The sequence below is a fragment of the Kwoniella dejecticola genome, chromosome 6 (assembly GCF_000512565.2).
Source record: "Kwoniella dejecticola CBS 10117 chromosome 6, complete sequence".
NCBI lineage: Eukaryota > Fungi > Basidiomycota > Tremellomycetes > Tremellales > Cryptococcaceae > Kwoniella > Kwoniella dejecticola.
The window spans coordinates 939,212-950,387 of record NC_089306.1 but is presented as its reverse complement, the minus strand read 5'-3'; the positions used below and the strand labels follow the sequence as shown (position 1 = coordinate 950,387).

Below are 11,176 nucleotides of genomic sequence, written 5' to 3'. Positions count from 1 at the left end.
ATATGTGAAACCGGTTCACTCTCATATGCATCAACAGGTATCAAGCTTCGCCGCTTGGTCCTTGGGGAATGTCATACATCTGACGTGCCAGCGCCAAAGTCTCCGACAATTTCTGTTTCCGGATCCCGATTGACCTCATCAGGGACTCCGAGGGCATGATGATCAATCGGTTCCCAATTATCATCGTGCTCCACCTTGATCAACCATCCTCCTATACCTCCGAGAATCATATCCCGTGCTTTGTCTTCCATGCACGCTCGAGTCTCATCGAGAAAACGACTTTTCTGATTTTGGTTTCTATCCGGAAGGTATGGCAACAGCGAGCAGGCAGTATGAGTAATTATGAGGATTTCTTCGGCCGCCTGAGAAGGCCAAACAAAGCATTAACATCAAAATACACGGTCAAGAAACGAAAAGCCAAAACCATACCTTGCGTAAAGCCTCCCACTTGATCGTCTGACTATCCCTCAAGGCTATGTCCCTATCACCATGAATATCTCTCTTGATCAGGTCTCCTTCTCTATCTATCGGATTACTCCAATTTGCTTCTTCGAATACCGTAGACGGCACAAACTTATGAGCTCGTTCAGCAAAATTAGGGTCCAGCTCCATTCGCTGCTCGTCCGTGGCCATATCAAGTAGCTGTCGTTCTTGGAATCTGCCAAGTGCTGCGGCTGACTCGGTCAAAGCTTTCGACAAGGTGGAGAGGGGCTTTACGAGTAGGCTGTCTAGCTCGAGGAGATGTAAACATTCTATATGACGGCCACGGCGAAGTTGGTCAGCTGGTGATCTGCCTGCTATCAGAACGTGAGCCATGATCGACTTGCCTTCGTATACTGATCTAGATTCCTTCTCTCCGCCGCCAAGCCTATAGTACTCTGGTGCATGATTGACCATCGCTGCAAGCCAGTCCTTGGTCGCATGTTGATCAACCTGAATTGCGCGACCGAGAGCAGCGCTGTTTCCAGCTACTTTGTGTCTGGCAGCTATAGCGACTTGGACGGCCAATGTCCGAGAGACAATTGACCCGTTGCTCGGTAGCGTTACATTCAAAGAAGACCATTCCGGGACATCACTAACAGGAGTTTCAGCGACAGACGCATTGTCATTCGAAGGGGATCTTTGATTCTACATACCCGGACTCCAGCTTTTCCTCAATCAAGGGATATTTCTTATCGTCAAGTCCAGCCCAGTTGGGACTAGTTGGGATCGCATATGACTTTGTGATGTTTGTTCGCTTTTGTGCATGTGGCACTGAATGGCTTGCATATTTTTGGACAGACGTTCTTCTTCCTGAGCATGCTCTTCTCCCAGCTGTGTATTGTTTTGGACCTCTTTTTGGGTGGTCAAGGAGTGCACATCATCGAGACTAAAGATCCGGAGTACCTTGTCAGCGATGAAATCTTGCGGAGTCGCTGAGTATCAAAACACTCACGGACTTGGCAGTCCTGGCGCATCTTGTAACCTGGGGCTGGATTCATCATTGAGCGCAGCAGTAGGAAGAATCTGGGCATCGGCTTTCGCCAGATTTGCCGGACCTTCTGCTGCTTCCGTAACATGAGGTGGGTCAGCCTTGGGAACAGGCTTCCTCCGCTTGAACAATCGCTTGATCATTCCTGGTAGCTTGTAGCTTTTCTTATGATTCTTTCTGGGCGGAGACGATCCAGCGTCCTTGGTCTCGTTTTTCGGTAGTTCAGGTTTATCGCGTGGGTCATGAGACTCTGACGTTCTCGAAGGCGTTATGGTCGGAAGCTGGACATCGTTAAGGTCTGATACGGGGAGTTGATCGCCCTCCTGTGCGGTATGGTACCGGTCATGGGGGATAGATACAGTCCCATGGCTGTTCTGTTCGTCGGCTAAGTTGTTTGGAGCGTACTGGGCTGCCGTATGAGGAGCGGATCCACCTGCGTTGGAGGCTGGTGACTGGTCATGGGGATAAGGTAGACGTTCCATGTCCTCCACATGAGGAGACTTGTAATCTTCTTCGAAATAACCTTTGACGCTCAAATTGTAGAGCAACTCGGCGATGGAATCCACATCGTCCACCTCGTTCCGGAACGCACTGGCTGTTCCAAACCTTCTCCAATATTGGCCTTCTATTTCGACCGGCCAAAACCCAGCAAACTCCCAGTCTATGATAGCTTTTATCTCTCCAGTCTCTGGGTGCACCATGACATTCTGCCAACCCAAATCTCCATGACACAGAACATAACGCTCTCGCTCGTCCTCTGGATACTGGAGGTGGGAAAGAAATGTCTTGGTTTGAGCCATACGTGCTGGTAGATGCAGTTGATCGGTGAAACTACAAAGCTTTGAGCTTCTACATCTATGAAGTTCTTCCAGTACGGTTTCCAGCTGGTTCGAAATATAGGGGTGTAGATGTTTTTCGGATCGAGTAGCAGGTATACAGTCTTCAGCGTAGTCTTCGATCAAGTAAAAGCAGCCTCGATCTTCGTAGCAGGCAAAGATGTTTGGTACAGGGATCTTCGTGTTCTGTCTTATCCAAGTGAGAGCAAGAGCCTCGTTTTGCAGCGATGAGATGGACCGCTGGACTAAGGCGTCGGCCGGAGCACCAGCGCGATTGCGCTTCTTGGTAGCTTCTTCGATAGTCGCTGATCGTTTGATGAATAATCGGCAGCCGGCGCTAGGACTGTAGGCCTCGAAAAAGCGTCGTCGACTAGTGGTGAGCTCGATATACGGCTGGAGGGAGACTGGCATGGTGGTGACGATGAAGGAAGATCAAAGTCCATGAGACAGATGCGAGTTAGCGAAAAGAGAATGACAGCAGCGAGTCAGCGCTGACCGCAATCCTGCTGAATGGATGAACGAAGATGTGGATTGGGAAGTGTCGTTGGGATTGAAGTGAGAAGGAACAGACGAGTTGGGCTTTTGCAAGACTACGAAGCAACATCACATAATGCCTTATTGTTCTTCATGTAGGGAGTGCAGCACATACAACTTCCCCTGTTTGATCCCTACTCAGATTGATGGGCCAGGGCGCATACGCTATAAGTCGTGTTGAAGCCGCATGGCCGAAAGGAGGTCATCTTGGTGCTGATGGATGATGAAACCTCTTTAATGTAGATCCAACCTCCTTGAAACTAAACCTTATCTTCCCCTAAACGTCGACTTTTGTGGTGACCGATCTAAAAGTGGGGTACCTTTCGCTGATCGCATCTGGCCGAAGCGAATCTTATCGCGGAAAATTGATTGGATTTGATCGAAACTATTCGGAATGATCAGATACACATACTTTGAGACGCGAAGATCTGAAGCGGGGTGAGAGATTTTTGCGTGTCATCATAGGCGAGAAGAATGATGGCACTTCTGCACCATCAAAACCGCTTAGCCTCGCCATAAACGGCAATTGCATGTATCAATGACCATTTTGGTGCATGATCTATTGTGCATCGTCTTCTGACATTGTCCAGGATTATGATATAAATGCGCAGCAAAAAATTTCGCTCGCTTGATGACCGAGGCTCATTGACCCAATTCGATTTCGACCGCAAAATACAGAGCTCACCTCACCACACCTCACCTCCTCACTCTCCATCTTGACATTCAAGAATTATGGGATTATTCGTCAAAAAAGTCCAGTCGATGGCCAACTTGGGTCACAGGCGGCATGGGTCAAGCGGATCACGGGTGGATCTCCTTGAAGAACCTCCCATTCCCAAGATTACCCCTTATCCTCCTCAAGACAATAGTACAAACCCCCAGCTCAATTCTCAAGGGATCATTCCATTCCCTACCCCTCTGATGCCTCACCACGGTCATCAAGTTGGGATTGCTCAACCGCCATCCCGACCTCAGCACAGCACTGACACCGGTCGCTACTACCCTCCGTCCTCATACCAACAGCCGGTCGGGAATCGCAACTTTGATAACCTCTCTGCCAGCCACACTCCACCCAATGCGTCATCCTCTCCACAATCGACCGCCCCATTGCGCGTGAGCGCTGTCTCCTTGGGTCCAGCTCCCAGATCCGCTTCTTCCAATGCGTCTGTGACCACTGCCAGTCTTATTGCTGCACCAAGAGTGGCACAGCGTTCCCCTCCTGCTCCTGCTCAGTCCAGTTCTCATACCATCAACACACCTCCATCGAGACTCCCTCAAAACTCCACTGCAAGCTCTGCATCCGGATCAAACCAACAAGCTAGGACCCAGGCCCCCCTCGGAAGGGTTGGGCATTATACTGGGAATTCTTTCGCGAATCAGAGAGTCTGCTCCTCTCGGGTCAATCCCCAGCCTATAATCACTTCCGCCAGAAACCATCCTACCGAGTCGATACCAGAATCTGAAACCCTACAGACCCCGGTACCTACCAGAAGTCCTCCTCCAGCATACTCTCAGCCTGGGTCTGTCTCAATCAATCCAAACGCACCTCGCTTTCAAGGAATGAGTATCGCTCAAATCACCGCAGCCCCAACACCTATCGAATATAACGGGCAGTCTTTCTGCGTTGGATACTATTTGACGTGCAGTCAGTGCGAATACGTGTATAAAGCGGAGGGAGATTCATTCGACTCGGTCGGCGAATGCCCTCAACATGGCTATACCAGAGCTATCCCACATGGTGCTACTACCTTCGAAAGCGCCTCTCCACCAGAAGACAGCAACTACAAGTGGGCTTGCGGGTCATATGGCAGAATCAAAAACACCTTGGAGAATTCCGGCTTCTGGTATGTCAAGTGTAAAAGTCAGAAATGCAATAACACTCGACAGCCTCTGATTCGTAATCCCACTCACAAGTGGACGTTTGACGAGCCAAAAAAATATTGCTGCAAAGGCTGTCGACACGCGACTGGTGGTCCCAAAGTCATCGATCGTCCCGATCTTGGTCCCAGGCAGAAGGGTTTACAATACGTCAATCGATGTACATTGCATGGTAACGACATGCCTATCATTCCCGTCGAATTCGCTAGAGACCAGGTATACTTCTGCTCTCATTGCTACGCCAGCGCCGAATCAAGTCAGGTTAGTGAGCTTTGTAAGTTATGCATCGCCACGAACAAGCAGAAGTACGCGGAAATCAAGAATGCTAGGATAGTGAAATCGACCCTCATCTGAGTGCCCGATTGGTAAGTTTCTCGTCTTTACTACCCGTGGCGCAGTTGACTACTAACAAGAAATGCCCGAATCAGTCACTCGTGGGCTACTCAATCGAAACAAATACGAGGGCTTCTAGGCTGTCGCGGCTTGGAGCTCCCTTTCGTAGCAAGTGCGAACCATATAGACTGATTCCTTGAGGATCGTGCGTGAAAGTTAATCAAATACGCAGTATTCGATTTTTCAATCGCACAGCTGGCTGTGTGGCAGTGTACTGATTGTCTAGATTTTATGTATGTACGTACGTCGTGTCCTGCATGCATTGTGATATTGCACTATGTGATGAGAATCGCCAGATGTTTTTTTCCAAGAGTTTAGAATGTATCTCGAGTCATTCACAAAGTTCATATGTACCATATGGTTCCGGATATCCACAGTCCACTCCAAATACTGTTCAGCTACTAAAGCCTGATCCATATACAGTCCCTTTAAGATTGATGGACCGCTGCCTCGACCGGTGGGATGGAACCGCGATGTATGGAGCTATTGTTTCGCAGATCATTAGTTCTTGCACCGACTGTATGCTTGGTAAAGACATGCATACTGTATCAGAATGCCTGGTCTCGGTAAGAATTACTTGGACTTGAGAACAGCGGTCAACAGCGCCATATCCTGTTCAGCGCTTCGTTCATTTATCGAGATAGTGTCATCAAGATGCTTAGTCTCGTCTTCGGGCACACCCAAAGCCTTATGATCGATCGGCACCCAGTCGGTCACTTCCTCAATTCTGATTGTCCAACCTCCTGTACCACCCAGAATGAGATCACGAGCTTTGTCTTCTATGACCGCTCGGACATGGTTCCTGAACCGGCTCTTCTGATTCTTGTCTCGATCTGGTAGAAATGGTAGCAGGCAGTCGGCGACATGAGATATGAGCAGTAAATCCTCCGCTGCCTACAAAGATTCTGGGGTTAGCAAAGTCTCAAATGTAGCAATTTGCACATTCACTCACTTTCCGAATAGCCTTCCATTTGATAGTCTCGCTTCTACTGAAAGCCTCATCTCTATCACCGGAAATAGTCCATTTGATCATATCACCTTCTCGATCCAGCGGGTTGTCCCATTTTGCCTCCTCCATCTCCGAATAGTCCACGCGCTTGTCGGCTACTTGGGCGAATGCCGGATTCTGCTCAATCCGCTTCGCAGTCACAGCCACATCGCGCAACTGAGCATCTTGGAAAGAGCTCAAAGCTTTACCGGACTCCTGCAGTGCATCCGACAGTGTTTGCAGTGGTTTGTCAAGCAAGTTGCTGAGCTCTACCAGGTGCAATGATTCTGTAGGCGTATCAGCGAGCTGATGTAAGATCAAGTTTGGAATGTTGACTCACCTTGAGAAAGCATTCTGCGTTTCATCCCGTAGGGGTCTCTGTAGTAATATTCAGGTGCTCGGTGTACCACCGCCGCAAGCCAATTTTTGGTAGCATGCGTATCGACCATTGCAGACCTTCGTAAAGCTGCAACGTGGTCGCCCACCTGCTTACGTGCATCGACAGCAACCTGTACTGACAGCCTACGGGTAGTGAGTGGTTGATCAGGCGGCATTTCCGCTTTGATGGTACCCCATTCCGGGACATCACTATGATAATGTTGCTTCAGCAAAGACCAAGCATTGGGAGATCAGGTTACTTACCCCGAGTCCATCTCCAGTGAGGGTCCTCCTCCCCCGGTCTCGTCACCACCAGTATCTCCGGTCCAATGTGGGCTAAGCGGACATGCCTGTATCAGCTTCTGAACATAGGTGTCACACAGCACGATCTACTCACATGTCGGTGCGAAGGTTTATATTGGATGGAGAAAGTTCGAGATAATTATGGGTGTTGGTTTCGTGCGGGAGATTCGAAGATCTCTCCTGCTCAGGTACCGTACTATCGTACAGGCTTAGCTATCTGTATTGCTAACAGGAAAAATGACTTACCTCTGCTCTTCCGTCTCAATGGGGTCATGCATGACGCTATCGGCAGGCAGGGAATGAGGGAGAGGGATAGGGGAAGACTCAGCAATTGAAAGCTTTTTCTGTGCTCGGGCTTTGCTGTCTTGGCGAGACTTTGGACCAGGGACTTTGAAAGAGCTCAAGACTCGCTTGATCAGAGTGGAGATCGGCAATTTTCGTTTCTTAGATTTCTTGTCTTGCCTCATGGCGGGAAGTGAAGGTGGAGACCTGTGGGCGATTCCGGCAGATGTTGATGCTGGCGGAGCCGAGTGGTCGACTTGCTGTATGACACTGCCGACCGAATGGGATTCTGAGTGTCCATCATCGTTTTGTACTTGTGAAGTATAGCTCAAGTCGTTGCTGTCTCCGTTGGACACTTCCGGATGTGATGTGATCGATAGGGGTGAGATGGCATGAGAGTCGTGTGACCTGCCACCTAAGCCGCCCGAATGCGAAGTGTGTTGATGAGATTCAGAGATTGTTGGATTCGAGGCTACCGGACGCAGCAGCATTCGCTCGCTGAAAGGTGATCGTTCCATATCTTCAGCGTGGGGAGATTTGTAGGAGTCATCGAAGTGACCTTTCTTGCTCAGATTGTACAGTAGGTTTGCTATCATATCCACATCATTGAGTTCGCTGGGATGTGCGCTTGCCGTACCCCTTCTCCGCCAATATTCACCTTCGATCTCTACAGGCCAAAATCCTGCAAATTCCCAATCGATTATAGCTTCTATTTTTCCGCTAACGGGATTTACCATCACGTTCTGCCAGCCCAAATCCCCGTGGCAAAGTACATATCTTTCTCTTTCGGGGTCCTCAGGGTACTTGAGATGGGATAAGTAAGTTTTTGTAAAGGCCATCCGAGCCGGCAGGTGCAGCTGTTCTGTAAAGCTATGAATCGTCTTACTTCGGCATCGATGCAATTCCTGTAAAAAACCGTCTAATTGCTTGGCGATGTAGGGCTCTAACCGTTTGTCTGCATCGAAAGCTGGTATACAGTCCTCGACATACTGATGGATGAGGTAAAAACAACCTCGATCTTCATACGCGGCGAAGACGTTTGGGACAGGGATGTTTGTATTGGTTTTGATCCAGTGTAATGCAAGAGCCTCATTTTGAAGTGAGGTGTACGAACGTTGGATCAGGGCATCAGCCGGCGCTCCGGCTAGATTGAGTCTTTGATTTGCTTCTTCGCGGGTCGCAGAGCGTTTAATGAACAATCGACAACCTGCGGTAGGGCTATATGTCTCGAAGAAGCGGCGGCGACAGTTGGTCAGATTAATCAAAGGCTGAGCGGATACCCTCATCTTCTCGGGGGGTTCATCGGTCATTCTTGTGATGAGTGTTCAGCAATTGTTGAGGTATGCAGAGTACAAAAAATGGGTGTTCGTGAGAGACCAAATGGTTCATAACGTTACCCAGCATATCTGAAGCGCTCAGCAAAGGGATGTACTATGTGCGTGAAGTTGGATCGCGCAGAGAACACGACTCAAAGACATGGTGAGGATGAAACCAGATTGCCTGTACACAACTTCCCCAGTTGCGCCCTTTTGTGATGGGTGGGGCGGTGGCGCAGACCTAGGGTAGCGAATTAGGTTGCCCCTTAGACTAAAACATCTCAATCACCGCTTGGCGGGGACACAAAAGGCGTCCTTTGCAGCGTTTGAAAAATTCTCCGTGAAAGGTTAACGTGCAAGACTGGTGCTACAAAGTGGGGATCAGGCGAAAGGTAGACTACCACATCATCCAGCTCAACAGCACCGGTGATCGCAATGATCGTCGAAGTTGTCGAGCACACAAAACCTCGATATACCTAGTATGACCAAGGGGTGCATCAAAGTTGTCTGAAAGGTAGAGAGTCGCGGCAGAATTGCTTCTAGTGTGTGGAATGCGGCTTCATCAAAGTCGCCGGATGGGCGAGGCATCCAACAGAAGAGTTTCATCTGTCCGGTACGAGGAGGATATAGCTTTTTGTTCCGTAGATGATGTTCAACGATGAAGTCTATATATACGTAGTTAAGATTGTGGGGTTGAAGTCTCGTTCAGAATGATCTGCTCTCACTCTCCCTAGTATGTACTTCACACCTCTTCCGACGCGACTGTACAGCTGAGCAGCATGCCTTCTGGGCCAAACAGAATGATCAGGGCGATGAAGTCATTTGCCAACCTCGGTAGACGACCAGACCCAGTCACGACTCCCCCAGTGGATCTTTATGAACCACCTGATCCTACACCCTACATCATGCCGGAAACGCAGCTTCATAATACTTCCACCCATCACCAATCCCAGACCCAGCGTCATAATACTTCCACCCATCTCCATCCCCAACTCCTGGGCTCAACTTCCCATCGCACCGCAAAGCCCTTATCAGGCCATCCTACACTAGCTTCGGCAGGCAATGGTCAAGCTGCTTTGAGAGTTGCGAATCCAGGACCGTCGGAAGGTCGATCAGAAAATCGTCAGACTTCTAGGTCTACTCATCCAACTCAAGACCATTCGACTCGAGACCATTCAACTCAAAGTTATCCAACTCAAACTACTCTTGACCCTCGAGATTACCGCACTGTCAGCAACGAGAAGGCGGCGCACTCTTCTTCAAGTCGACTAGCTGCACCAACAAACCATCAAGGTAGATCAGAATCCCATATTTCGCTGGCGAGCAACCAAGCGCGTCCAGCTCGACCTTCACCAGTCAATCCTTCTTCCAACACAGGCCATGATAAGACCAGGACCCCTGGACCACGTTCTACATCAGCTAGACCTCGCGAGGGAAACGCAGCAGCCAGTAGTACTAATCCTCCCAGCTCTTCGAGAGGTCATCGAAATCAGCCGCGAGACGCCAGCGCCTCGCTTCATCCTCCTACAGCGGAAGATCGAGGACGAAACCGGCGGGCTCATGACGCTGCTCTCTCTACTGCAAGGCCTATTTCCACTGGCGAAACTTTACTTCCAACATATTCCCAAGTAGGCAGAGATGCTCCTCTCAGGCACAACACCGCTCCCATGGGCATTGAGCAAACACTCTTCACTACGCCTCAAATGGAGATCAGGACCGATGTGAAGCTTCGTACGAGATACGATCTCTCGTGCAGTCAATGTTTATTCATCTACAAGCGCAAGGGCTCGACCTGGGACTTGGTAGGAGAATGCCCAACTCACTCGTGGACAAGAGCTCGACCGCGTGGCCCGACCAGTATTGAGGGCGACAGAATGGGTCCCAGCGATTACTATTATGCCTGTAATGCCTGCGGTAAAATCAGCAGCCGATTGCTGAACGGAACCTTTTACGAGACGCAGTGTACGAGCAAGAAGTGCCGAGGCGAAGTCAGACCACTCATTTTCAATCCGAATAACTTGCCTCCCGATGAAAAGCAATACTGCTGCTGGAACTGCAGAAGCCAAACCAATGGCCCTGTTCAGTACGAGTGTAAGGAGCTGGGTCAATGGAAATGGCAGTACATGAACTGGTGCAGGACGTGTACAAATTGGGTACAGATAATACCCGTGGAGTTCAAGAGGGATCCAGTCTTCATCTGCCCTTATTCTGAATGCCACTTAGGCTATGAGGCCGCGCAGAATGGGCAAGTATGTCCTTCGTGCTCTGCCAAGTACACGGAGGCCGAGGCGATCAGGCAGAAGTGTATTATCGAACAGTCTACCCACACCTGAATTACTCTGGTTAGCAGTAAGCAAATCTGACATAATCTCCTCCAAAAATAGCGTTCGCTGATCACGCCGCCGCTCCCTCAGATATCACCATCGGTTTCCCTTCTGGCTTTCTCAAGAGATTATCATTACTCAGTAACGACATATGTGTAATCGTTCGTGATGCGTATATCGGTCGATCATCCTCCGCCTTCTGAACAATCGATAGCGTGACCGCTGTTCGGCAGCTAGCTTTGGTAGTCAGGTAATATGTGTACAATTCAGATATGATTCCTGCTAGCTTGATTGTGTAGACATCGTTATGCATTCACATACTCCGCAATCCTGCCTCACTTGATCACCTGATATTTCACACTCGGCTCGGTAGCCTGTACCACCGGCGGAAAAGCGCGGTCTGGAATGTCCTCTCTCCGTGTCACATCTTCGCCAATTTTTTGATTCATAATTAGGTTTTGTCGAGTCCTTAT

General features: G+C 49.5%; 4 protein-coding genes across 4 annotated transcripts; 2 read left to right on the top strand and 2 right to left on the bottom strand.

The window, feature by feature from the left end:
* Nucleotides 1–71: 71 nt before the first annotated feature.
* Nucleotides 72–2,718, bottom strand: I303_105229 (uncharacterized protein; the record flags this gene model as incomplete). The annotated part of the gene is made up of 5 exons (XM_018408617.1): nucleotides 72–362; nucleotides 430–1,075; nucleotides 1,137–1,199; nucleotides 1,256–1,369; nucleotides 1,436–2,718. The coding sequence occupies 5 exons, from the start codon at nucleotides 2,716–2,718 to the stop codon at nucleotides 72–74; spliced, it is 2,397 nt and encodes a 798-aa protein (XP_018262308.1).
* An 885-nt stretch (nucleotides 2,719–3,603) lies between these two features.
* Nucleotides 3,604–5,073, top strand: I303_105228 (uncharacterized protein; the record flags this gene model as incomplete). The annotated part of the gene is made up of 1 exon (XM_018408618.1): nucleotides 3,604–5,073. One exon carries the CDS (start codon nucleotides 3,604–3,606, stop codon nucleotides 5,071–5,073), a length of 1,470 nt encoding a protein of 489 aa, XP_018262309.1.
* A 612-nt stretch (nucleotides 5,074–5,685) lies between these two features.
* I303_105227 (uncharacterized protein) lies at nucleotides 5,686–8,373 on the bottom strand (the record flags this gene model as incomplete). The annotated part of the gene is made up of 6 exons (XM_018408619.1): nucleotides 5,686–6,006; nucleotides 6,065–6,387; nucleotides 6,441–6,688; nucleotides 6,743–6,814; nucleotides 6,876–6,977; nucleotides 7,028–8,373. The coding sequence occupies 6 exons, from the start codon at nucleotides 8,371–8,373 to the stop codon at nucleotides 5,686–5,688; spliced, it is 2,412 nt and encodes an 803-aa protein (XP_018262310.1).
* A 785-nt stretch (nucleotides 8,374–9,158) lies between these two features.
* I303_105226 (uncharacterized protein) lies at nucleotides 9,159–10,712 on the top strand (the record flags this gene model as incomplete). Its single annotated transcript, XM_018408620.1, has 1 exon — nucleotides 9,159–10,712. One exon carries the CDS (start codon nucleotides 9,159–9,161, stop codon nucleotides 10,710–10,712), a length of 1,554 nt encoding a protein of 517 aa, XP_018262311.1.
* Between the last annotated feature and the right edge of the window lie 464 nt (nucleotides 10,713–11,176).